Source organism: Fundulus heteroclitus, chromosome 20, assembly GCF_011125445.2.
Source record: "Fundulus heteroclitus isolate FHET01 chromosome 20, MU-UCD_Fhet_4.1, whole genome shotgun sequence".
Taxonomy (NCBI): Eukaryota; Metazoa; Chordata; class Actinopteri; order Cyprinodontiformes; family Fundulidae; genus Fundulus; species Fundulus heteroclitus.
Genome location: NC_046380.1, coordinates 17,278,172 through 17,305,616, shown reverse-complemented (window position 1 = coordinate 17,305,616; position 27,445 = coordinate 17,278,172). Strand labels below are relative to the sequence as shown.

General features: G+C 41.0%; 1 protein-coding gene across 1 annotated transcript in view; it reads left to right on the top strand.

Moving 5' to 3' along the window:
• The window catches only part of pax7a (paired box 7a), a 60,534-nt gene that overhangs the window by 6,526 nt on the left and 26,563 nt on the right, over positions 1-27,445 (top strand). Inside the window, 2 exon segments of the mRNA XM_012881393.3 lie at positions 20,145-20,320; positions 20,322-20,345. Coding sequence (XP_012736847.1) covers positions 20,145-20,320; positions 20,322-20,345 — 200 coding nt within the window.

The window sequence follows — 27,445 nt, the reverse complement described above, 5'->3', positions numbered from 1 at the left end:
TAGAGGCGCTTGTTGTTGTAAATTGGGATCGAATTACGTTGCTATAAAAAGAGAGACTCGCCCGGTGCGTAACGCAGTTTAGACAAGCAGCATCCGGATGGCGTTTAATAATGTTAATACTTATTAGAGTAAAAGCGCTGGAAACGATGCTCGCTTGAATAGGTGCCTGTGTTCGTGCCGGGTGTAATAGCTCGAAGGCATGGTAAGAAATGTATTTATCCCCAATCAGCCCCTCACTCTGCGAGTTTGAAGCACAGCCCTTATGTGGAGAGGGGTTTTTAAAGCAGATTAAATAGAGCCTTTTATTTCTTTTCACTTTCATCTCAGAGCGGAGCTCACTGTGGCTCGCCCTGGGCACCAAATTCAAACGATTTTTTTTCTGGTTTACTTATCCAGATTTTAAGACTTTATTTATTTATCTATCTGTTTGTTTATTACGTCTTCGCATTAGTTTTTTTTTTCAGAGGTTACATCGCGCATTTATCTTGGTACTAATCTTGCTCTAATAAAAGTCGATTTAAAATCCCAAACAAATTAATGCACGTTGGATTTCCCCGCAAACACGGGCTTTCTGCATAACAAACTAAACTGAGCGTGTAAATAATCCTGAATATTCCGGGGCATGCGCTATTCACGAAAATGGCGCAAAGGCTACATCGCGCAAAAACGCGTGCATGTTTATTTTTTTTTTTTTTTTTTTTTTTTTTTTTTTTTTTTGCGTCACGGGAACATGTATCAGATGTCCGGCGTCGATTTGCTACACATGACGCATCCTGTCCGACCGTCAGATGAGGTGGAGACAGGCGATGGACACTTCAACAAATCGCAGGATTACCTGCAGGTCGGTCTAATTAAACAGATGCCAGGTAGGATTATTTCTGCGCATTGAGGAGGGAAACTGACAGAGCTGCGCAAAGGTGCGATGAAGTGAGACAGCCAGGCCGTGTTTGTTTGGATTTGCAAAGTGGAGACGATCGGTGACGAGTCTATTTTATTGCAGAAAAGACGTTTGATTTGCAAATTGCAATATCGGTTCAGAAACAGAGAAATAATTTCTCCTTAGATTTGGCGCGTATTTTATCTTTAACGACACAATCTAAAACACTTCCATTGCTAAACAAAGAAGCCGTAGAATAAAAAATCTGCTGAAATTGGATAAAACTGAAAAAATATGCCCCCCACTGCCCCCATCCCACTTCCGCGCGCATATTCACTTGCGCTCGGGCGCGCGCTCCAGCGCCACGCACGCCGCAGTCTCTAAGTGTATGGTAATATAATGTAGCCATATTTCGGGTCTAAAGCCGCGCTGAATGAGAAGGACAGGGGGAATGAAGCGAGAGACCACTTCAAACAAATCCATCTGGAACAGTGTGTGAGAGAGATTCAGTGAAAGTATGGGGAAGTTATTTAGCTATTAATAACGTTTTTTCCTCAGGCATTCAGAGTGACTCCATCTGCACTTTCTCGCAGCTATTTGGCTGGGTGGAAATTGAGGGAGACCCAAATGTTGGGCAGAGATAACATACCCATCATAGCCCAGACCCTGCGCTGTGCTTCACTGCATTAAACTTGGATTAACCTCCCCTGTCCCCGCAGCCACTCAAGCCACATTTCACTGGAATTTACATCGGTAGGCCTGCATTTCCTATGGAGGGGGCATGGAACTAAAAAGACCCGACACAATTATTATTATTATTATTATTATTATTATTATTATTATTATTATTATTATTATTATTATTATTATTATTATTATTATTATTATTATTATTATTATTACAATTTGCATTTGAAAATAATAAGTGACAAAATGCAGGCCATCATTATCATTGTTGTTTTTATTATTAATATTATTATCGTTAATACTTCGTAAAAAAAAAAAAGCTCGTCTTCCAAATTAATACAAATTCATGAAAAGCAAAAGCTAAAAACCCATTGGCTTGTAAATTCTAAGGTATTTTTTTTTAGTCAGTAGGCCTGTTAGGCTACTATTTTTACAATAGCTTGTGAACAATAAATACTGCATGAACGAAACAAAATGCATGCAAAAATTGTTTGCTTACAAACAGTGAACAATGTAAATCGTAATGCTAATAACTGTGAACTTTAACATACTGCTAAAATAAAGCAGTCTAACCCTATAGCTCTGGTTTCAGAAAGGAAGATTGTCATTAAAAAATGTCCCTGTTTCTCTCAGAAGAAAACAAAATATGTTTAAAAATTTTTAAATATTAAACTATCTAAATAGACAAAGCTGTCCTATTGCTTGTAGGCATATAAGCTTTATAGCAGATGGCACGCTGCCTGTATTTTTTGCTTTTCTTCTGTGATGAACAAGCAGTGGCAGGTGAACAGTAGCAGGAGAGACAGATTAACATTTAACCTCAACAACCGCTAAATAATATCCAAAAATAATCGGTGGCACGTCATATGGATTCATCATTAACATATTTATCCATTGCAATTGGCTAATATCACTGTTAGCTAAGCCTAGTGCTCCGGTTGCTTGGTGAGACGTTGCCTAGGAACCTGGGCAGCATCCTGACCTTCACTTTAGCCTGGTGGGACTGATTCAAACGTGATTCAGCTTGATTATACTAGAATATAGTATGCCAAAGAGTATAAGTAAAATAGGAATAAGAATTTCACCTAAACCACTGATATAATAAAAAAATTCTGTGAGATAAAATGGATTTATGAAGAAAGCATTTATCCCTTGTAGCTTGCTAATATTCCCTTTAGCTTAGCGTTATTCTTTAGCTGCATGCAAGACGTTGCCCAGAAACCTGGAAAATATCCTGAAATTCTTCGAGTCAGTAGGAACTGATTTAAAAAAAATAATAATATGATGATGAATAGCTACAAAGTAGGATGACTGATTAGCAGTTAACCAAAATAATCTATAAACATATGAAAACATAATCTGTGAATTATTAAACTGATTTCACAGGAACATCTTTAGGAGCTTACCTTGTAGCTCAATAATATTTCCTTTAAATTAGCCTAGTTCATCGCTACTGTATGTTGCCTGGGACTGATACAAGCATTAAATAATCTATTTTATACTTTTGGTGATAAACCAAACAGTAAATTTAGAACAGGATAATTTATTGTCATTTAACCTCAAGAACAGCTAAACAATATAACATATAATTGTTGATATATTTCACTGATTGCTAACATTCCTGCCTAGCCTCGTGGTTGCTGGTAAGATTGTTGCCTCTCAACCACAACAGCAGTCTGATGTTCTTTCAGGCAAGGCAAAGATAATGAAGCACCAATTAATTAATCTGTGCTTTTAGTGATACAGCATCACAGCTTTTAGTGAACAGCATTTAATTCAAAGCTAACTAATATAAAAAGAACACGTTTACCCATTGTAGGTTGCTTGTATTCCTATATTATCTCAGCCTTGATCTTAAGTTGTTATGTTTAGATGTTCCCCCATCAACCAGGATAGACTCATAAAGTTGCTTTTAGTCAGAAGGTGCTGAAAATACTGACTATTTTTTGCTCATCCTTTCATGCTGAGGAGCAGATTTAGAAAGCGATGACTGATTAGCATTTAACCCCAACAGCCGCTACATAATAAATAAAAAAATAATCAGCGACACGTCAAATGGATTTTATTCCTGTTAGCTTAGCTCAGTTCTTTGGTTGCTAGGTAAGGCGTTACCTAGCAACCCCAAAGGCATGTTGATGTTCTTTTAGTCTGTAGGGATTAATAAAACACCGACTAATTTCGCTTGTACCGTTGGTTGTACGCTGAAGAGAAGATTTAAGACGCAAAACGCCGTTCACAATGGGTTAGCATGGGTTCTTATTGATTGCAAATTAACATATCGTGAGACCTGACGACAGAATCAAATACAAGTAATTGCTTTCCGGTTCGAGCAAAGGTAAGGCGAACAAATCGTCCCGCACAATAACGCGACACCTCCCGCTTGTTAGTAATGAGCATACGTTTTTAAAAGAGCACAATTTAAGCTTGTAGACCTTCCAACCCGGCGAGACATTTCAGTGTCAGGAGCTTTAAGTGTCAACAGCATGGAGGGGGGAAAAAAAAAAAAAAAAAAATGAAGTAGGCTTAAATTCACTCTGTGCTGGCATTTGACTTTGATCACATGAGAAATATTCATGGAAGCACAAACACCAGCTCTGTCACCATTATCCAAGCTGACAGTGATACCTCTCAAGGCTGTCCATTAATTAAAGTTGCGCTTACCATGTGGGACGACTTCCTATCTGGGCACAAAAATGGGTTTTTTTCCATCTCTTGTGGGGGGCTCTTGAAAAGGGGCAATCTCTCCTCTCCTGCTTCTTGTGGGAAATTTAAAAGTGTACAGAGAAAGACATGGGGATTTCTAGCTCATTTATAAAGACGAGTTTATAATCCTTTCCTGCTTAATAACTTAAAAGGATTCAATTTCTCCCCTCATTTATGGGGTTATGATCACACATTGTTAGGCGCAGATAGCACCATTTCAAGGTTAACGTTCCTTGCTCGAAAAAATATCAGAATATAAGCAGTAAGCCCATAGGTGCCTCCTTTGTTTAGCCTGCAATCCCCCCCCCCCCCCCCCCCAACACACATAAATGCAGATAGGCCCATTTTTAGATGTTGTTACTTTCATTGTGATAACAACGAGGAAGTTGATAAGATGCCTCTGTGCACCGAGTATTTTTTCCCCCCCATTTTTTTTTTAAATGATGTGATATTTAATTATAGCATATAATTTCACCATCGAGAATTAAATTCGGTAGGCTTACGGAGGCTCTGAGAATTGAATGACTGGTTGGGGGTCTCAAACCATATGAGACAAATTAAAGAGGAAGCGCTGCCCTCCAGGTATCCTGTCACAACAGTAGGGTGTTTCAACGCGGCTCTCATTTCTGTCTGTGTTTTATTCCGCCAATTTTCACTATGGGACTGTGCCGTGGCCGCAGGGCTGCAGGACCAAAAGTAATAGAGGAAAAAAAAAAAAAAAAAAAAAAAATCTCCATTTTTCATCTTATTTCCATATGCAAGCTTGAGTTTGATTTTTCTCTTGCTTTTTCTCCCGCTTCTTTCACTCAAACCATTTCAATTTTGTGTCAACAAGTAAAAAATTCTAGACACTCTGAAATGGTTAGATTGACATAAATGTAGATTTTTTTTATTTCACTTTATATTGTTAATTTCATAAAAACTGCAAAATTATTTTGTTTTATTTTAAATTATTTAAAAAAATGTCATTAAATAGATAGATACAATTTATTGGGAACCCAAAGAAATTTTATCAACAGAAATATATTTCAAAAATATATATGTCCTTTTATTTTATTCTATTAAATGCAACATATTTCTGGTATTGTGTTTTGAATTCTAAAGTCTAACTATCTTTATTACAAATATTACTATCACTGTCGTTTTTGTTGTTGTTCTTAGCAGTCGTATGATACGTTTCCATTTCCACTTCAGGCCTTTAATGTATCCCCCCTCCTCCAAATTGTCATCGCTTTGTTAGCATTAATGTTTAATTGGCTGGAAGAGGATGAATGAGGCTGACAGGAATCAGCTGTCCAGAGATTCCCCCTGTGAGTCTGACTCGGAAATCATAACCTGACCAGCTTTTCCTCCTCTGAAGCCGGCTCGTTGAACTTGTCACATCTAATTAGGGTGTTAGAACGCACCCAGTGCATCGGTGGGAAACAGTAGGTGGTTAGTCCAGGGCAGCCAATAAGGCCTTTTTTTGGGTCAGATTGTGGAGGATGGAGGGGGGGTTTGGGGGTGGGGGGGATCAGCGTGGTTGGATGGCAGTGTTGTTGAATTGGATTGCTGTGGGGTTCTATTTCTAAGCAGCCCTCCTTTTTTCCGCTATTACTTCAATTATGACCATCCAGGGGGCTAAACAAGCGAGCATGCACGGACTGTGGCCTCGTTTTAATTAGGTATGAAATTAATTACACTAGACATCTATTAGAGACTTTTAAGTTTGGCTCATTTTTTTTTTTTTCTTTCTTGACAGAGTTTAAAGGTATAACAGTGGATTAATGGCTTACATCCAAAATTACTTTTTATTGCATCCCATCATTTCAGTGCTGCTTGTCTTAAGCAGGTGTCTGGCTCTCTGTGAATTCCTAGACGTTGAATAGAAAACGAATATCTTAAACGCGTTTTTTCCACTCCCCGGACATTCACTTTTCAATCACAGATAAAAAAAAAAATATTGGTGTTTAGAAAATCTTCCGCCAACTTTTTCCATTTCAAAGGTAGTTTCCCGAACCTTTGTTGCCACTTGGACATCTTGCAGATCTGCACAAAATTGCAAACACAACAGTGTTTGAGTTGCATTTTGAGAAGCTTTCTTTCCCTTTTTTCGAATGCTTTTTTTTGTATTGCTACAAAAAAAAAAAGCCCTGTGATGTCTGACAGCCTGCTCTCACCATTGTTAGACAAACAGCCACTAGAAAAGGAAGAGGGGAGGAGAAAGGACCCTTCTGTTATTTTCTGTCTTGAGACTTGCTGCATCGGCTATTCAGGCAAGTTGATGAACTCCTCCAAAAAGTTTATTAAGGGGGGAGAAAACAATACGAACTAAAGCCTTTGGGTGCCTGGGCAGACAGTTTATAAACTAGCTGCTATTGTGCCTCAAAGGCAGATGCTTGAATACTCCTGAATGGGGGCCTTCAAACTGACACGATCAGGCTGGACAGCAGCAGTTTAGAAAAAGGGGAGACAGGGCTCTTCTTCTGCTGCTGCTCAGATCTCTGCCTCTCTATTTTTTGCATTAATGTACATGTGCAAAGGAAGAAAAGAAGAGGAGGAGCTGGACACTGTCTGCTATGGACACTTGGTTTCTTTTTTTTTCTTTTTTTTTTTTTGCAACATGTGTTTACAAAAAAAAAAAAAAAATGAAAAAATTTGTAGATGTGTAACACGATCCTACCAGAAAAACAGCATAGTTGCAAGGCAGCATATAAACACGGATGTTTTTACTGGCTAGCAGATTTTTTTATTTATTTGGAAAATCTAGTTGTGATTAATTGGGAATACATTGGCGAAGCTAAGTTATAAAGAATTATCTGAAATTTCTCTGCGTCCTAGAAATCTGTGCAACGCACCCACTGTTGATGTTTTTCATTCTTTTATTTTCTTTTATTTTTTTTCTGAATGGGGCGCACTGGCTATGTGCACGCAAGAAGATACATTATTCCGCTCCTTTTCAGGAAACAATAGACTGTCACTCTTTATCCCTCTTCCCTCCTCTGTCCCTCCCTCTCCAGCTTTCCTCTTTTTTTTTTTCTTAGGCCTCTTAGTCTCTGGCTCTGTGCCTCACAACATCAGAGGGAGTCCAGTGATTTGTGACCCCCAGAAACCCACACTTAATCTCGCTAAAGAGTGGAGGAGGAGGAGGAGGGGGGGGGGGGAGCATCCAGTTTACAGCTTTGGCGGGCCCCAAATAGGGCCAAGCCTGCTCTGGCAGGTGTCAACATTAGCAAACAATTGGTCCCCAGCCCCATGCCTCGTACCCCAGTGCGACGCTGAACCTAAACTATTCGAAGCTCGCTAAAAGGAGCCACATAATGGGGAATATGGAAGGGGAGGGGGGGGGGGGGGGTTGGTGGACAAGGGAGAGATTACATTTTCAGACAGCTATTAGCCTGGATGAGTTTCTAAACAAACAAAAAGAGAAGAAGAAGATCAATATTGTTTCAGTTCACCAAGTGGACTCATCACTGTGCCTTTGGAGTATTTATTTTCAGCTCCATTGTTTGTCTCAGCTCCTCAGACGTCTGTGGGCCGTATTGGCAATCCAATTAAGTTTCAGGGGGTCCAGCGGAGGCCCATTTCTTCTCCTGGACAGTTGTGTGTTTTGCGCGTGCAGCCGGCAGTTCGCTCACAGATTCGCCGCTGTAATGAATCCTGATTGGCGACTATTGCCTTTCGATGCTGGGCAATGAACAAGAGGGGGAAAGCAACACTCAGGGATGACAGAGCCCCGCTCGGCCCTGTGGGATGGCAATCCCTCTAATTCATTAGACAGAAGTGTCTCGGCGTAGAGAGCTGAGGAAACGAGGAGAGAATGAGTTGACATGAGTGGACTGTCGCTGCTCTCAAGAGGGTATGTGCCTTGACAAGAGGGTCAATGTTTGTGGGTTTTTTAAAGGCTATTTATTTACCTCTCAGTGCTGATTCTGAGCCATGCCACAAGGAGAGACAAGTGTTCCCAGCAGGGTAGATTCGTTTTTAAAAGCTTCTAATGGGTAAAATCTGTGGTATTATTTTTTTTTGCAGCTTAATTGCTTTGAGATGTTCTTGCGATGCATTTGGGTGTTATTTTTTTTTTGTGACGTTGTCTAATGTTTTCAGTTTTACCATCAGGCCATCGTATAGCAACCACAAAAACCTTCTGTAACACAGACAGCTGGGAAAATATCATTAAATTAATTTGTGTGTAGCCATTACAGTGCATGCAAGACTGTTTTGTAGATAGTTTATATTCATTTTGGATTTAAGTAGTATGAAATTAGGCATGTAATTTCATAAATTGAAGTCATTTGCCTCCAAAGTTATCTACAAGACAAAGTAAAAAAAAAAATTGTTGCCAGCTCACAGATGATCTTACGTAATGACAAAAGCTTGCAAAGCAGTGGATGTTTGGGGACACAAGTATAAAAGATAGACGTCTTGAGTCGGCTTGATTAAAGGAAGGTTTTCATCAGTGACGGCGTTTGATATGGGTCGTATAGGCAGTTGCCCAGGGTGGTGTTGGAAATGGGGCGCCATGAAAAATATAACTTATCAGTTGCCCCGTGAGCATGTTTTCTATTGCTTTAATGGATGTGCATGTTGATTTCTGGCCCGTGCTTGTTACTCATGCGCTTTGTGAAGGTTTTCCATCTTGTATCGGCTGGTTTTATTTGTGATGAGCATCTCTTGTTGGTTTTTAGAATCACTTTGGAAACTGGAGCAGATAGCCTGACTAAATAACCAGCTAGTATCAGCTTATTATACCTATTATTCTATAAAGAGCAAAACAGCAAACCTGTTTTTTTTATTGTGTGCAACAGGCACTTAAAAAATGCAGCTTTATTTATAATAGTTTGGCATCAGTAGGAATAATGGTTGTTTTTTTGTTTTAAGCAGATCAGCAGTTGTTTTGGCTTCTAAGTTATCTGCTAAAACAAATAAAGACACCTCGTATATAGACGAAAAGCTTGCAAACCTGTGAAATTTCTATTAGCATAGACGGTTGTTTTGATGTCAATTCTAATTAAAGGTAACTAAATCTTACCATCTTGTATTATTTTGGCTGTATAGCTCAGGGGTGTCTTCTGTTTGGGTTAAAAATTGATCAGCATGGTTCAACTTTTAAATTCTAGATTGTAAATATGTTAGTACTATAGAATGGGTTTTAATCGAAGTGTGCATTGAACGAATGCTTTAGTCCAACTGCGTTTTGTTCTTATCTAAAATGTCAAAAAAATGAAATGAATCAGAATATTCAAGACACAAAATTGTGTTTTTCTAGGTAAATAAGCCATTGTTATGATGTAAAACAACACAGCATGGCAGAATTGAGAGCGGGGTACATGAGGACATCTTAGGTTTTATCATCATTATTATGTCTATGCGAAATCGTGTGACAGATGAGCGGGTCAGAGCCGCATCATTTGCTGAAAGAAATGTAGTTTCCTCCAATTTGCCTTGCCAGCTAAGGTTGTCAAACTCTGACAGCTGGCACGGATCGGGACAGTGTGCTGCATTACAACCATCCACTGGTGACCGTGGCGCTGCATTAGGAAAGACAAAAAAAACATTTCTGGCTAATTTTATTACAATACAGGAATAGGCCACATAATGTGCAACAGTAATTATGTTTAGCACACTGCTCCCTCAGTGATGAATGAGGAACATTGACCATGGTCTGCTGGTTTAAAAAATCGCCATTAGTCTATGCTACTTAGGGCCAGAACATTTCACATTTTATGGTCTTGATGGGGCCACACCACTGAAATATTCATTTGTTATTTAATTGTGCGTGTGTTTTTTTTTTTTTTTTTTCACAGCCACAAAGACAATAAACATGTTCCCCGAGTGTTGCAAATCAGAAATGTGTTTTTCTTCTACCGAGTAAAAATGTGAAAAGCGCTTGTCCAAACAGTGGGGTGGAGCTCCTGTCCTCGCCGACAAAATAACAACTTCAAATGTTGTCCCCTCTTTTCAACTAATGGGCTTATTTCTGCATCGTCAGTCATTCTCTCCTTGGGGAATATGTAGTCGCAGTATAAAAAGCTTTTCTGCTGTGCACATTACAACCTCTCAATATGGAGCGCTCTTAGAAATTAATGCTTGACTGTGCCCAGGAAAGAAAAAAAAAAAGCTCTTATGACATTGTTGTAAATAAAAGCGTTTTTTAGAAGTTTGTTCCTTTATAGAAATATTAAGTGGATTTTTTTTTTCTTTTTAGGAAAACACTGCATTGTTTCACACATTACTCGTAGTTTTCTTTTGTTTTCTTTGGATATGTAGGCAAAACAAAGGAGTAGCATGTCATTTTAAAAGAAAGATTGATTTTTTTCTTTTGTTGAAAGGTAAAATATGAGCTTCTTGTTTGTTGACTGAGCGCTTTTGGCTTCTTTTTTTTCTTTTTTTTCTTGCCATTTCAACATTTAGTTGAAGCTTCACTCATTTTTCCCTCCTGGTGTCCTCAATATCCCCAACTTTTCAAGATTATTTGCTGGCCAGCCTTGCCCATAAAATTAGAAAACTTCCCTTGGGCACAAAAAAAAAATAAAGTCTGCTGTGCATTCCTATACGCTCCCCAGTAATCTCTCCTTGGGTTTGTTGAGGGGAAAAAAATGATTTGTTCCTCCAGGAGACCTCGGCCCAATGCCATGAGACGTAGCTGTTTGATTTCCTTCATCGTTTTTTTTTTTTTTTTTAGTGCTTCTTTTTTTTTTGTTGGGGGACCGGGACTTTGGCTGTATTTCCATTTGGCGGAGAGACCCCTGTGGGCTCCTCTTTACTTTCTCGTATAGTTTTAATTTCATTACATTCGCTGTGACCTCAATTAGCAGCGAGTTGGGCTCAGGCGCTGACATTCTGCTTAACTGAACAGAAAGATCAGACTTAGCAAAGAAATAAAAAGGTAGCAGCAGCTTATATGCTTACAAGGTACATAACAGGTTTGCATCTTGTGAAGTATGAAATCCACCGCGTTCTTTTAGATCCTCTCTAATCCAGCATTGTTCTTCAAAATTAAAACAGACATATAATGTATCAAACAACTTCCCACCTTGAATCGTGTAAAAGGAAGAAGAGTGAAACGTGCGCATCCTTTTGAAGCGAGCGAGGAAGAGTTTCTATTTCCATTGCTAAAAGTGCAACTAATAACAGCCGTACAGAAACAAAGCATTACTTAGAGTCAAAACGTTTATATTGTTGGTAATATCCCACTTTTAGCCAGTAGTGCATTAAAAGGAAAAGAATCCCGCCCTTCCAGCCCTTCACGCTTTCAAAAACTCAGGCAGCGCAGAGGCATGGGGAGTCAATATGTCAGCGTTTATGGATGCCCTGCAGAGCTGCACAAGGCTGTCAGTCCCCCATTCATGCTCTAATGGCCCCCTGAGATGCTCGTCTCTCGGGGCTGAAAGGGGCCGGGAGGCCCAGTGGACGCCCTGTTGTTGAAGGTGAGCGTGCGCTCTCATGGACGCGCTGCGCCGTCATCCATATGACAAGAGCAATAAAAGAGCATCGCTCTCCCTCTTCTCTGTCTCCTCTGCTTTCTTTCAAGCCCCCCCCCCCCCTCCTCCTCTCTCTCTCCCCCTCATACAGAGAGAAGGGGCCTAATTGTTTGTTGTGAGAGCCAAAGATTATAGAGCCTCCCATCTTTCTTCTTCCCTTGCCTTTTCCTCCTCTTTTTTCAAGCCCGCTACTTTTTTTTCTTCTTCTTCTTCTTCTTTTTCTGTGATTTTGTCAGAGAGACAAGGGAAGAAAAGTGTTGGAATTCCTCTGAGGAATGCAGACGCGAGAGAGAGCCCCGAGATTCCCCACTTTGGCTGTCAGACGTTCCACGTTCGCTCTGAAAACAGGGACAGCGTTGTCCAGTTTTCTCAGATAAAAAGTGTGTCAGTTTTGCATTAAGGAGAGTTCCATGCATTCAAAGCGTTCACGCGAAATGCATTCTGGCAGGAGTGTCCTTGGCCCTCAGCCACCTGCTACAAACCAGTAATTGACGTGATAAGCATGAGATAAAGCTGAAGCCGCTGACATCTGTCCATAAAGGTGAGCAGGGAATGATTTTATTCTAGATAAACGAGGCCGGTTTTAACATATGGCCACACATCTCGCGGAGATTCAATTTCGCCTAAATGTCAAATTATGACCGAGAGAAGGTCAAAGACATCCGGCTTGTAACTGGACGGAGTAAACAGTTAATTTGATTTATAACTAACATTTTAATATAACATTACCGACTAAGCTCAAGCTGAGCCGACGCTACGATCACTTAAAGTGGATTCGTGATTCTTTTCTTCTCTTGCATGGAGGGATATCCACAGGAAAAGATTACTCCAAAACAATCTGTCCTTAAACCCTTCCACTTATCGCTGTCGTCTATCTTGTTTTCGCACAAGGGTCCTATCTCATACATCCCTGGGTAAATGCTTTGAATCGCATTCCTCCTTTTAAATTGGCAACCCCTTCAGGACGAACAGGCAAGTGCATTAAACAGAGACGGCGCACCATTCTCAGAGAAATGCAAATTGAGAAGTTGTTAGTTATTTGATGTCGCTTTGCGAACACCCCCCACCCCCCCCGCCTCCGATACATCCCTCCAACTCCAGTGTTGGTGGTTGAATCGCATGCTGTCCTGGGGACAGGCAGGGCTGTTTATATGCAGGCCTGGAGCAGAGAAGACAGCGCAGAGACAGATGCATGTCAGAGATAGCAGATCCCATCTGAGGCAGATGCCTCTTATCGCGGGCCTGTTTGCATAATTAGGCCTTTTGATATTCACCCCCTCTGACTGACAAAAAGTATAATTGCAGGCATCAAGTACGACAAAAGGTGGGCACAAAATAAACAAGTCAACACAAACAGGGAGAAAAGACGTGGTGTTATTTTTGTCCTGTGGGAAAAAAAGAGGGAGGAAAAAACAGCATTTTTACCCAAATCTGCTGTCAGTCACAGTCAACTGGTGTGACTCGGTGCTCAGAAGCCGGTCCTGTGAATGCCTGCAAAACACAGAGCGTGAGGCCCGATTGTAATTATGCTGGAACTAATATGCTTTTCAAAATGAGCCATTATGAGCTAATGCTGCACTGCCAAAGCCCTGTCTGTTTTTGTCCCTCTGTCTTGGAGAGTTTGCAAAGGTATGGCTGATATTGAGGCCATGTGTTGTGATATCAGAGAAATACTACGGGAGGGGGTGTCACTTTACTTCACGCTCTGGCCTCACAGGTGAGGCTGAGATGAGTGATTTAGGGCACCTGCACTGCTAAAAAAAAGAAAAAAAAAGAAAAGCCTAACTCTTTTAAACTTTCAAAGTAGTTTCTTTTTCTTTCCTGCATTTCAAAGACTGCTTTTCCTCTTCTTATTTCTTCTTCATGTAAAAGAGTTGTATGATTTGCCAGAGTTCTTAATGATACTGTTTAAAACACACAATTAGATGTGCATCATTGCTTTAAAAAAAAAAAAAGCTATAATACCTGGTTGATGCCCACATTTATTCACCCGCAGATACTTCTGGTCTGGTAAAGATGTGCAAAAAGCCATAAAATAAATGCATATTTGATTGGATTAGCACAATCTCACATAGAAAATAGAAAAAAAATACATTTGATTTGAATACATTTTGTTTCAGTAGGGAAACTTAAATTGCTAATAAATAATTGTTTTAAACAAGATGCCACAATTGTTCATGTCCTGTCAGTACCTTGTGTACCAGCCCTTTGATTGTGTCCTTCAACATTTATCTTTGCATTTATTTGTGTCTGTTGAACCATTTCTGTGTTGATCTAACATATTTTTGGATCATTACATTGTTCAAAGTTCACCAGTTTTCAGTTTTTTTTGGCAGCGCTCGCTAGTTCAATTCAATTCAATTCAATTCAAGGCACCTTCCAAAGTCAAAATTCACTCAGATTATAAAGATTGGTCAAATTTTTTCCTCTCTAAGGAAACCCAATAGGTTGCATCAAGTCTTGACAAGCAGCATTCACTCCTCCAGGAGAAGTGTAGAGCCACAGTGACAGTCGTCTGCATTGGCCATGGCTTTGCAGCAATTCCTCATACTGAGCAAGCATGAAGCGACAGTGGAAAGAAAAACTCCCCTTTAACGGGAGTTAAAATCTGCTAGTGTTTGAAAGAGTTTAAGATGTTCCCAGCGCCGTTGGCAGACAAACCCACAGCATGACAGACCCTTAACCATGTTTAACAGTTGGCATGTGCTGCGTTTCCGCCTAGTTTAATGGTTGTTTTGGAGTCTTAGTGACCGGAAGAATCAGAATCAGAATCAGACATACTTTAATAATCACTTAATTACTTAAAAGATGCTACTCTTTGCTGTACATCTCTAACAGTGACATGTTCAGCTTCCTCCTCTTTGTGCATTGCAACAATATCGCTTGAGATACCTCTTCCAGTCTAGCAGCTAAAAGAAACAGACCACTGTGTCACGTCACATTTGCACCCCAGGGAAACAGGAAGCTCAGAAAGTTAAGTATGAATTTAGGAGAGCTGCTTCAGACACATTTATTATGAAGGCATTTTAGGGGTTCCAACAATTGGGCCATCTGTGATTTGGTTAAAAAACATGTTTTTATTATTCCTCATTACCTTATAAATGTGCTCAAATTATTGGGTGTATTTTTAAATTCCGTCTGAATAAAATGACACTCTTGCAGTGAAATTTTAATATATATTTCATCACGGATGCCGGCAAATTGTCCGTGTCTGTGTCCCACCACCCTGAGGGACATTTTGGTTGTTAGTGTTGTCATAACCTAACAGATCGCTTGTTTATATCCACATTGGGTGAACAGCTGTCTATTAAATTATCGTTATCTCACAAAGTTGGGGGGGCTTTAGGTGAGGCGGTGGAGTCTGAGGAGTTTGGAGGGAAGTGGTGGCAGGGAACGACGGTTCACATGATGCTCACGATGACTGGTGTGATGAGGATCCCATCTGTCTGAGGTCTGTCTGAAAGGTCAGAAGAGGAGCACGAGGGGCAAGAAAAGCCTTTAAACCTCACAGCAACCTTCAAACTATTAACTAGCCGTTCAAGTCTTTCAAGGGGGAAGAGCTGTGTTTTATCTGAAAGGTCTGTTCAGAATTAAAGCATCATTAAAGCCCAGTCACAGCAGGGTGAAGCGACCCAACGCGCTTCTTCACATCCGCAGAGTTCATCTGCAGTATCCACTACTTTCACAGTGATTAAACACTGTTAACTAATTGTTCATCGTGGAAATTGAAAATTTGGATTCTCACCCACCCCCCCACCCCAAACAAGATACAAGTATAGTTTATACAATGATTACCTTTATTCTCGTACATTTTTATTAATGTTCCAAAACATTTAAAAAAGATTGCAAATTCCCCCTAAAAGATTTAAAATGTATATTTCTGTTTTATAGGAAGCTGTCCAGATTAGAACACAACATGGCCATGATTCTGTTTTCCTGATCATCTAATTTTACGACACTTGATGAATTCAGAATGGCAATGATTCCTGTAGAAAATGTGTCATTCCTATAAACGTGGGGAGGCAGCATGAGCTGTGCCTGCCTGGTGTGTTTACGGCACTGTGATTCTGAGAAGGCGCGCTTTATTTTTTTTTCTCCAAAATTTTAATGCACAAAGGAAATGAAGGAGAGAAAGAAAAGCTTATCACATCTGGAAGGTATTTCAAACTAACTGTAAAAGGTTGTGAAACATCTCCAGGAGCTAAACGAAGTGTTTCTTCTTCGTTTTCTTTGTCGTTTTTTTTTTCAGTATGAAATATTTTTTCATGGCTATTTCACATGATGCATTAGTAATTTAACTCTCTCTGTTTATCAAGCATGAATTTGTACATATACTAGGCATCTTCCACACACCAATCATTTCTATATCTGGTGCAGATGTGGCTCCCCACCCTGAATGGCATCCTGTTGTGGGGCGGCACAAGCAGTCAGTCAACCAAACCCCTCTTTTATTGCTTCTTTGCATATCCATCCAGAGTAGGGTGGGAGCCACTTGTTTAGGCACTGCAAGAATTTATTATTGTTATTTATTTTTTAGATTCTTAGAATCTCTATCAAAAGAAATTAGCTAAGATACAAGCGTATGAATTATAGGAGATTTTTAGCATTCATACGCCTGTTTTTATTCCCCCTGCTACAATATCCAGATGCTCAAAAATACCTTAATAACGTCACATGGAGAGAGATTTAGTGTCCCAGAGATGAATGTGTTTTGGTGCAAAGTGTGTATATTAACTCTAAAACAAAAGCAAAACCCCGTGTGAAGATGCTTGATGAAGATTGGGAAAAGTTAATACTATCCACTTTAAAACATGTCTTGTACTGACTCGGTAGGAGAAGCTCCTCACCCAGGAGGAGCCGCCATTCAGTGACCAAGCATGCATATGTGTAAAAATCATCTGTGTTGTGTATTGTAATGTGTGCTTGGAGCGTTTTTGCTTTCGCTACCCCCGGAGTCCTTTCTTTAGCCTAATCAGGCTTTTACCTTGACAAAGCGGAGTGTAAACCTGATTAATTCCTATTCATGATGGCCACAATTTTAAATCAATATTGAGGTAAAAACCTCAGAGGGCCCCTGGAGCAGGGCACACGGCACTAATCGTGCCCACTGGATGCCGCATAATGAGATTCTAATTGGACAATAAGTAATGAGACAAGGCATGATTGGTTTACCAATATCTCATGAACCTTTGAATGGAAATTACAGCGACCGTATTATGAAAAGGTCTAATCAGAGTTTACCTTTTTTTTTTTTTGCACTGACCTGAACACTCCTGCAGGGTCCTATTTTGTCTATTTATTTAGCCCTTATTTTGCATAAAACAGCCCGAAAGGCGCTTATTTCCTCTCTCTATTCTTGCCGGTGCCTGCGTCTCAAGCTTGGCCCTCAGATCAACGCAGAGAGCAGCCATGTGTTTCGGGATCGTTTCTGTCCTCCGCTCACTAAATGTAGTCGGCATACAGATGCGTTTCACATCAAGTCCCGGTCCCATTTGGCCCCAAACAACATGTGCCGTGTTCCATTTTCCTTCACTCATTACGGGCAGCGCCGTTGACCTTGTGCCTCTGGTTCATGTACGACAGCAGATGTGACGGCTCAGCGGGCTTAATGACAAGCAGCAGCACAATACGGAGACCACTGAGGTCCATCAGCCGAGATGCTGTTGAAACCACACATTTACATACACAGTAAAATTTGTCTGAGTAAAATTTACTCTATTTTTTTTTTTTACTCAAAAAGATTCTTCTATTTGAGCACCTTATTAATTTTAATCAAATTTTTTTTTTAAAGATACACAACCCTTTTTTTCCCCCTCAATGTTTGACATTAGATCCTGTTAAATGTTTCAGATAAATTTGGATTACCGAATGTATTTCTATATGAGAAATGCCAGAATGATAAAGCATCATCTTTTTTATTTACGTTTTCCATATTCAGAGGGTTTACAGAAATTACTGCAGAGTTTGACAGAAGTGTCTTTCAAACCGTCTGATTCTGGTCAGACATTTTTTTGTATTCTTCCACAAGCATTTCACAGTGGTTTGCAGGAATTTTGGCCCATTCCTCATTCACATGCACCTTTTCAGCTAAGGACAAATTCGCAGAGGCTTTGCGAAGGCCACTCTGGGACGTTGACTATCTTGATCTCAAGTCAGTTTGTAACTAATTTGGCTGAATGCTGATATGGTCATTTGTCAGACTTAATTGTGTCTAAGCTTTAACTTCTTGGCTGATGTCCTGAGGCGTGAAATTAATATTTCCACATAATGTTCCTGTTCTGTTAAATGCACCAGTACCCCTGCAGCGACACTCCCACACAGCACCATACTGCCACTGCTGTGCTCAACAGCTGGGATGATGTTGTCAGGCTCGCAAGCTTTCCTGTCTTTCTCCCAAATCTAATGATGGTCACTGAAGCAAATCGATTCACGTTTCATAAGACCACAGAGCATGTGCCCCAAAATTGAAGGTGGTTGTCTCTGGGTACATTTGCAAATTGTAATCTGTCTTTTGGAGTTGTGGCTTCTTCTTCTCTGATTGGCCTTTCAGCCGACGTTAGCAGGGCTGGTTTCTGGAGGGAGGGAATTTTACCAAGCCTTGGCATTATGTAACTTCTGACTCTGAAGAAAGCAGCAGAAAAGTATCTGAATAAAGTCTATGTCGCGTCATTTTGGCATTTATCAAATAATCCCAGCAGCTGACTGAAAACAGGGCATTTTAGTCTGAGTGAATGTCCACACTGTCTTGTGTCTCATTATAAATTGGATGGAAATACCTGGAAGATCTAACTGTAAATGTGACACAAACTAGGAAATAGGTGTGCTTGCTAGCTGTAGTGTGTGAGAGCATCTCACACGAAGGACAAAGCAAAGAAACGTGATAACTTGAGGAGGAAGAGAAGACTGTGGAGTCTCGCTCAGAGCCCCATGTGTCGACTCTGACCCCGACGTCCCCCCGCCGGGGGACACGGAGGTGACTTTGCAAAGTGATCCGCGGACCGCTGCGCTGCTCTCAAGTGTCGTCATGGCGAGTTACGGAGCAAATGGATACTCGCATCCTCATGAAAACCAACAAAGGGATATGTGCTGTATGTACATATTCAACTTTGTATGTTCAAGGGTGTTCTGCGGCCCGAGCGCGCTTGTGCTTCAAGAATCAATCTTTATTAAAAAGGATAAGACTGAAGAATTGATTTAATGAATGCGGCCTCATGTCCTGCGGCCACATGTAATCCGCACGGAATCGTCGAGCGCGAGCTCAGGGGGACAAAAAAATGTTCGCAGAAGACTCGTGGAGTGGCCTGTAATGATAGTCTCCATATAATCCCCATAATTCCTTGTTTAATTAAACTCTGAAGCCGGCCTTGAGACTCTGCCAGCTCTGTTGCTCTTTTGTTCTCACAGTTGTTATTTGGAGGCGAGGTCTGAGTGTTCTTTTGTCCACTTACGGCGAAAGATTCGACTGGAGTGAGCTGAGACAAAGAGCCCGAGTCAGGTGTGCATTCTCGCCGGAGCCGGATGGCAAAGGGGCCTCTGTCGGGAAAAACCGAAATCTATTCACGCGGGCCTCTTCTCCAACATCTTCCTTTTATTTTCCCCTCTCCCACTCTTTCTGGACTGAGCGTGATGCAATCCAACAAGGCCCGGAGCAACGCTGGCACATCACTCTGCCTTGTCAATGTCTCAATGAGGAAATTATGAAAATAAGAATTTTATGACATGAAATGAAAAGGGCCATGTAGTTTGAATAGACATGCAGAGGAGGTGAAAATGATGCAATTTTCTAAATTCAGTTATAATGGTAATGTGCAATGGTAATGCGTATTTGCTGTCAGAAATTTCCCTGTCGGCCCGGATTGTACAGCTTTGTGCTGGATCTGTGTTCCTCGAGCAAAAATTCAGCTTAGTTGAATGCCTGAAAAAGTAATGTAAAATACGCTTTAATTCATTCGGTGACAGCAGGTGGAAACAGACGGGACTGAATGGTTTTGGTGCGATATTGTGCTCTATTTTGTGCACTTTGGCTGAGCTGTGTATGAGCGGTGTGCCCTGGGCCAATGGCGGAGAAAAGCAGGGTGAGGAGCAGCAAGGTGGCCTCTGCAGATTAACCCCTCTACCCACTGGCAGCCCACTCCCCCTCAGCTCTCTGCCTTCACAGCCTCTGGGGCCCCTCTCACAGGCAGGATTGCATATCAGCGCCTCTTCTATATTAAATAAATATCCACAGATTAAGATAATATTCTCCCAGTTGTGTATGGAGAGAAAAGTAGCTGTCATTTGAATCCTCTCTGATGCAAGCCCCTGCACTCGCGAGCGACAAAAGAGGCCCTTTTAGAAGGCAGATAAAGCTGTTATTTTTTCCACAAACAGCCAATCGCTCCCAAAGGTTCTCATTACGCTTCTCCTCACCTCAGGTAACCGCACAGACGACGGCTCGGATGTTGATTCGGAGCCAGATTTGCCGCTGAAGAGGAAGCAGAGGCGCAGCCGCACCACCTTCACGGCGGAGCAGCTGGAGGAGCTGGAGAAGGCTTTTGAAAGAACGCATTATCCCGACATCTACACCCGAGAGGAGCTGGCTCAGAGGACGAAAGCTCACAGAAGCCAGAGTACAGGTGAGACCAGCGCATCTGTGCTCAATTTAACGTTAGTTCAAGCTGGACAGAGTTGTTAGAGCTCGGCAAAGACTAGCCCTTCTTTCCAAAGCTTCTGAACCTCCTATGCATTGTTATTTTTTATCTGTGCAGGTAAGGTGAACTAACTTTTAAAGCCTTCTTTAAAAGGGCTACGGGCTGCAGAAACATTGACAATAACATGAAGTAAAAAGCAGTATCTTTCTCTATAAGCCCAACGTAGTTTCTCTCTATAAACCGAGCCGACATAGTTATTTGTCAAAAAGTGCTTACCCTGTGAACTTTTTCACATTTGGTTCCCACTATGACCACACATTTCCACGCATTCAATGGGGAAAATAATGTAATCAGCTGTCAAATTAGCCCATTGTGACGAAGAAGGAGAAGAATATATGGTTTTTACATGTTTTTTTTACAATCCTTTAGACCCGCTTCTCTGTCACTGCAGAGGAAAAGCATCCCCTCAGCAAGATGCTGCCACCACCACGTTGCACCACTGTTTTAGCTTGTTCAGTATTTAGTTTTTTTTGCCAGTATTTTTGCATGTTGGCTGTGTATACTAGATGACTTTTGACAAATTGAATATGGAACTTCTGGTGTTTTTTACTCATAGCTGGTTTCTTCCCACTTTTTAATTAAGGCCAGATTTGTGGAGAGCAGGATTTAAAGTTGCCCTGTAAGTCTCCCACCTGAGCTGTTGGATCTCTGCAGCTACTCCAGAGTTGACATGGGACTCTTGGCTGCTTCTCTGATTAGTGCGCCCCCCCCCCCACCAGGATTTTTAATTGGAGGTGGATGGCCATGCCTTGCTAAGGTTTGGAGCTCTCCAATACTCTTGCTATTGTATATTCAGCAAGAGTATTGGACAACTCGGAGCATACCAATATATGGCCATATATATGCTATACTGGGATATTGATTTATAAACTTATGGTGCTTTAAGCCTCGCCACAACGCCATCTCTGACCTCTCTACTATGTTCATTGTCCTCCATGATGCTGTTTGTTTACTAATGTTCTCTAACAGACCTCTGAGGCCTTCACAGAACAGCTGTATCTATACTGACATTAAAACACACACATATTCATACTCTAGGTTGTAAAGGAGGCTGAATAAAAATCTTTGCCAAACATTTCAGATTCTAATTTGTAAAAAACACATGAAAACCATGTATTGTTTTCTTGCCAGTTAACAATTATACCCCATTTTGCATTGGTCTATCACATAAACACTGAAAAACGGAACTAAAAATAAGTAAAATGTTCTTAAAATAAGTGTATTTGTCCTTGATTTGAGCAGGTAAATAAGATGATTTGCCAATGGAATAAGATTTTTGCACTTAAAATAGGAACAATTCATCTCCATCATCTTATTTCAAGTGCAGGATATCTAATTATCTTATTTCAGGGGTAAAAATACTCATTTTATTGGCAGATAGTTTTATTTACCTACTCAAATCAAAGATAAATACACTAACTTTAAGAACATTTCACTTATTTTTGGGTCCGTTTTTGCAGTAAAATCCCAGTAAAACACATTGTCGTAAAAGCTTAAGGAATACTTCCGCAATGCGCTGCAACACATTCATCCATCATGCACACGTTTTCCTTTTTATCATGCTCTGTTATCCTTAATGTCGAAGCGGTTTGACAGAAACGCTTCCTTATTTCACATCCTAGACTAAGGAGCCGACTCTGACAGCCTAAACTCCCCACAGTTGTGTGCAAGATTGAAGGAAGATGTGTACAGTAGAGTTACAGCAGCAGCTGTTCTTCCAAAGATGGGAAGGGAGCAAAAAAGTAGGAGAGGAGCGAAAGGGAATGCATTCCTGATGGATTTCTCATTTCGGCCTTTGGCCAGGATCTCATCCCACCACTTTCAAGCTCGCCGCTGCTTGTAAAACCCTCAACATATCACACAGAGTTCTTCATCCTCTCTGGGGACCCTATGCCCCGACAACAACATTAATCAATCAACTGCTAGTAAAAAAAAAAAAAAAGAGGGGGAAAGAAAAAACGTCTGGGGCACTGCTCTCCTCTTACCCCAGTGGTTCACACTCGCTCTACTACGGCCCAAACGCCGCACCGCATGCTAACTGTTCATCACACCACAAACACGCAGTGTTGGTAACTGATTCCACATATGCCACTGTCCATCTTCAAAACCCCCCAACATGCACGGGTATCCAGTATTTCTGAGCAAAGGAGGAGTGCAGTTTGTCAAAAACTAAGAGCCTTAGCAGAAGCTCTTGCCGTTTGGAAAGTTGGGTAAAAGCAGTCGTGATATTGTGAAACTAGCTGGCGAGGGTACGAGTTTTTGTATATTGCCTTTTATAATATATCAAACAAATTCATTAGTGTATCATTCTTCAGGCAGAGCCAAGCCAATGCATAAGAAAACTAAACAGCTACTCAAAAACATCTGGATTCACCGAGACCAATAGAACTGACACGCAAAATGGGGTTCACAAATGTAAAGTTTATTTGCTAAAGTGAAAAGTTATCAGCAGTCAACCTGATCCGGATATTTAAAATGTATGTGAATCGGTAATTTACTGTAATTTACTGTAATTTTCATGCTGTATGCAAACGAAATTTCATTCTGTACGCACTTGGGCATACAAAATGACAAATAAAGTTGTCTAAGTCTAAGTCTAAGTCAGTTCAATCAGACTAGAGGACAATCTACTTAAAACTCTGTCAGCATCAGGCTTTGATGAACATTATCTTGATCGGGCTATTTATCCTCATTCCAGTCTCCTCCTCCAAAAGTTGTGACTTCTGAGCTACAGAAGCCACAACAGTTTCTGTAAGAAGTGAACACTTTTTATTTTCATCTTTGGTATTTCTAAACACAGTTTCAGTATATAAATCATGTAAAGTTAATGTAAATCAAGCACTCAGTTGTTGAGTGACTGACATTTCTACCTAGTTGTAAACCATAAAATGTTATACATGACCTGTAAAATGTTATGACATACATAAATGTTGATAAACAAGGATGAATTAACAGGAATATTAGTGGAGATGTGGGGACAGATGTTGGCTAGTTGCCCCAAAAATTCAGATTAGGACCACTGTGACATAAAGCAACGCAACTTGGATGTTTTTTTAAATTCAAATTCAAAAATACTTGATTGATCCCAAAGGGAAATTAAATGTTATTGTAACTCATATTAATCCAAATGTAACATTTTTACAAGTATACATGAAGAGGGTGTAAACAGCTTGCCTGTCCCTCCTATAGAAAAGCATTCCCACAGCATGATGCACCCACCACCTTGTTTTACTGTGGGGATGTTATGGCTAGGGTGGTATGCAGCGCTTGTTTTTTTAGTCTTTTTCATTTAAATCAAAACATTTATTTTAATTTTATTTATATTGGTACCATTATGGTAGATGGAAGGCTCTGTTCTTCAGCCTTTGAGGATTGTGACGCATCATCTGAAAGATTTCTTTATTGTATTAATGCCAAGGGTTTATAAAACAGCAAATAATCATGATTGAGCCCGAGAGAAGTGGCCAAACATTAGTACGGTGGTAAAAAGCCACTAACGTCTGTCCCTTTGCTGTTGGATAATAGACTTAAATGATGTCATGTGAAAACCTGAGGAATTTGAGCCACGGCTGTAATTTGTTAATGCTGTTTTCCTCATAATCTAATTCTTGGAGGCTTTGAAAGTTTCAAAAGGTCAACTCAAACCTAATTTTCTGAGATGTTACAGAGAAAAGGGTACGAGCGGCCAAAACAAATAATAACAAAAGTGGTGCCACAGTCTGCATGCTTCAAGGAACACGTTTTTTTTTTTTTTTTTTTTAAATGGCTTTGTGTTAAAGCCTAATAGTTTTTCTTTGCTTTTCTTTACGATCGCTTCACAGCTTTAAAAGCCGATTCTGAATTGCTGCTCACATGTGCACATTTTACTCCTTTTTTTCCACCTTGGACAGCTGATAGTGGGAAAGATTGCTGCTGAAATATGAGTTTACATGACAAGATGTCCACCAGCTGGGCTCCCTACAGCGGTGCCCGAACGGGCCGTCATAGGCCAGGAGAAGAGCGACCCTTTGGCCGGAGCGCAAAGCTTCTCCGGCACAGCTGCAATGACGCATCTTCCAGATGTCATCCAGAAACCGGCCGAGGTTTGGGGCCGAGAGAGAAATTACGGGCAGGGGTCCGCGCAGGGGTCCCACAAGCTCATATTTTAAACTCAGATTTGTGTGAGCTGTCATGGTTCTCCGTTGTCCGTTTGTCTTTTAAGATGGCGATAATGCGGAAAGCAGTTTCTGGGCCGGGTGCGGAGGTAAACAGCGAGGCTAACACCTCTGTAAACAAGGCCGCCCCGCACGGCTGTAAATTAAAGGCCGGGTTTCTGGGATGAGTAATGAGTATTAGGCTTAGCGCTGACTCACAACGTAAACTCGTAAACAGAGCGTCTGCCCTCGTCTGCCATTTTAAGACCCTCTCAGCGTCTATCTTGATCGGCTCCGCTGCCCCCTTTTCAGAGGAGTTCCTCTGCGCTCCTTTACCACCACAAACCGTGCGATGGTTTTATCACCCGGCTGACAAATTGCGGGATGTGATCCATATCTCTCAGCAATTAGTTCCAGACAGCCTCTGTAGGAGGGGACGCTGCCAAGTCTACCTTCTCTATATGATGCAGTGTGCTCTGCCACTTTCCATCTGATAACCCCTCGGTTTTAACAGGAGCAGGCAGCAAAGGCATTGCACGAGGGGGCTGCTGAGCGGCTGATCAGGTGGGGAAGCGCCGAGAAAGGGGAGGGATGCGCAGGGAATGGGCAGCGGATCGCTGTAAATCAGCTCTTACACATGAAGCAAATTGCATTTGCCTCCTACTTAGGCTGAAGTTTTTAAGAGACAGACTCTTGCGTCTCGGCCAGAGCTCATCATCCCAGGACGCCGGCTCGCTTTACCAAATCTGTCACATAGGTCCTCTTTCATTACCAATAAACATCCTCCGTGTAGCTTTTATAGTTAGTGGAATCTAATAAGGCATAAGCACAGCTTTTTATGAAGCATGCAAATCAATTTGTTGAAAAGTTTCTTTCTTTAGCTGCGGCGCGCGCTGCATCCCGCAGCAAAGGCCCATAAGTGGCGGCGCACTAGCACGTCCTTAGCTGTATGTGAAATACATTTAAAGCCGGCTTCAGCCTCACGCAGGTGGCTTTAAGCAGGTTAGCGGAAAGGTAAGGTTTTCCAATGCGAATATTTCCTCATAGTTGCGCTATCAGTCAAGTTTCAGCGCCGTCAAGGAAAAGAAATCCCAGTAGCGTCGAGCGGTAGCAACCAAACCCAACAGGCAACTGTATTCCCGCCAGTGCGGGTTTATTTCTCATAAAGGGATAAATAGGATTTGTGTAGATTGTCGGGAAGAAATTGTTGCAGTGCATCGCTGTGAATGTTCTAACACTTTCTTATTATTAGAATTTAAATGACTTTGGTACAGTGCTTCTGTACTCCTGATACTTATCAAGCTAATCCCACTCTCCTCACAAATTCACACTCCTAGCTACTTTAATTAGCATAGTGCCAGTCTGGAAGGCAAGCAGGGAGGGAATCAGAGGGGAAGAAAGAGGAAAAGGAAAGAGGAGGAGGATGTGTGAGGCATGGGAAGGAAAGGGAAGGGAAGGGAAGGGAAGGGGGGGTATTGCGTGGTATGAGGCAGAAGAGGATTTGGTGTGTTGTTGAAGCCAGTTGCATCACCTCTTCTGCGTTTTTATGGGTATGAAGTCAGCAGCACATTTTGTTTTGTCATTATCTGTCGGCTCTTGGTATTCATCTACCGAATGTTGCAAATTGGCTCCTGAAAGGCGTCACATATTCAGGACTTGTCTTTGGTAAAAGAATTCATGGAGGATTGCGTAAACGGGCAATTCTCAAATGTGAATGATCCTGTTTAAGGGAAGCAACACACTGTGTTTTGTGTTTTTTTGTTATTTTTTTTTTTGGTCTCTGCAGTGCACTTTCACGCCTTCACAATGTCGGTGTGCGTGCACGCTATCGCTGATCAGCTGGCAAAAAAAGACATTTAATCGTTAACAATCAATTCTTTTGACTAACACTGAAAGGAAGATTAGGAGAGATGAAGCAATATGGAGCGTATTATGAACCAAGGATTCAAATTTCATCATTGCACCAAAAATGTCATGTTTTATCAGATTGTAGGTTTAAAGTTTGCATATACAGTGCCCTGCTAAAGTATTCACATCTTTAGAACTTCAGATTTTGTCAGGTTACAACCACAAACCAACACCAACAAGCGCAAAACTGTGAAGTGGTGAGCTAATCTGCAAAAATGGAACGAGTCCACCTGAACCAGAGGTCTGCAAACAGCATCAAATGAGCCATTTTTTGTATTTACTCTAAATATAGATCGAAATGAAAAAGACCAGTGTCAATAGTTTTCTTAGTTTATTTGTTTGGTTGTTTTTTGCCTTTTTTTTTGCATATCCTTTTTTTTTTTACGACATATTGACAGTTTTGGTGCAAAACCTATTTAATATTTTTTTATTTAACCATAAAACAAACAAAGCTGGGATTTAAGAAAATCAAAATACTCTTTATTTTGATGGGACAATCCGCTTTCTGTGGCTCCAGACAAATGTTATTCAGAAGAAACATGTTTCTGAACACTGAACTAAACTGACAAGCAAGGAAAAGCAAAGCGAAGAGTGTTAACCGGGGAATCAGCCAAGAGGCCCATGATAGCGATAGAAAAAAAAAACACGTGACGAGCCATTTTAAGTTTGGCAGAAATATAGGGGACACTTTAAAGATCTGAAAGAAGGAGCTCAGATCCGAAACCTGCCTAAACGAACCGTCCCAACCATTAAACATGATAGTGGCAGCATCATGCTGTGGGAACGCTTTTCTTAAATAGGTTACCAGGAAACAAACAAGTCACTCTACGCAGTCGCTCTCCCTCCTGTCTGACTGAGCTCCAGCCAAAACAACTTTAGCAATTTTGCAAATAAGAATGGGCTAATCTTCAGTCTCTGGACGTGCAACAATTGTAAAACGGACTTCTAAAGGCTTGCAGCAGTAATCGCAGCAAAATGAGGTTC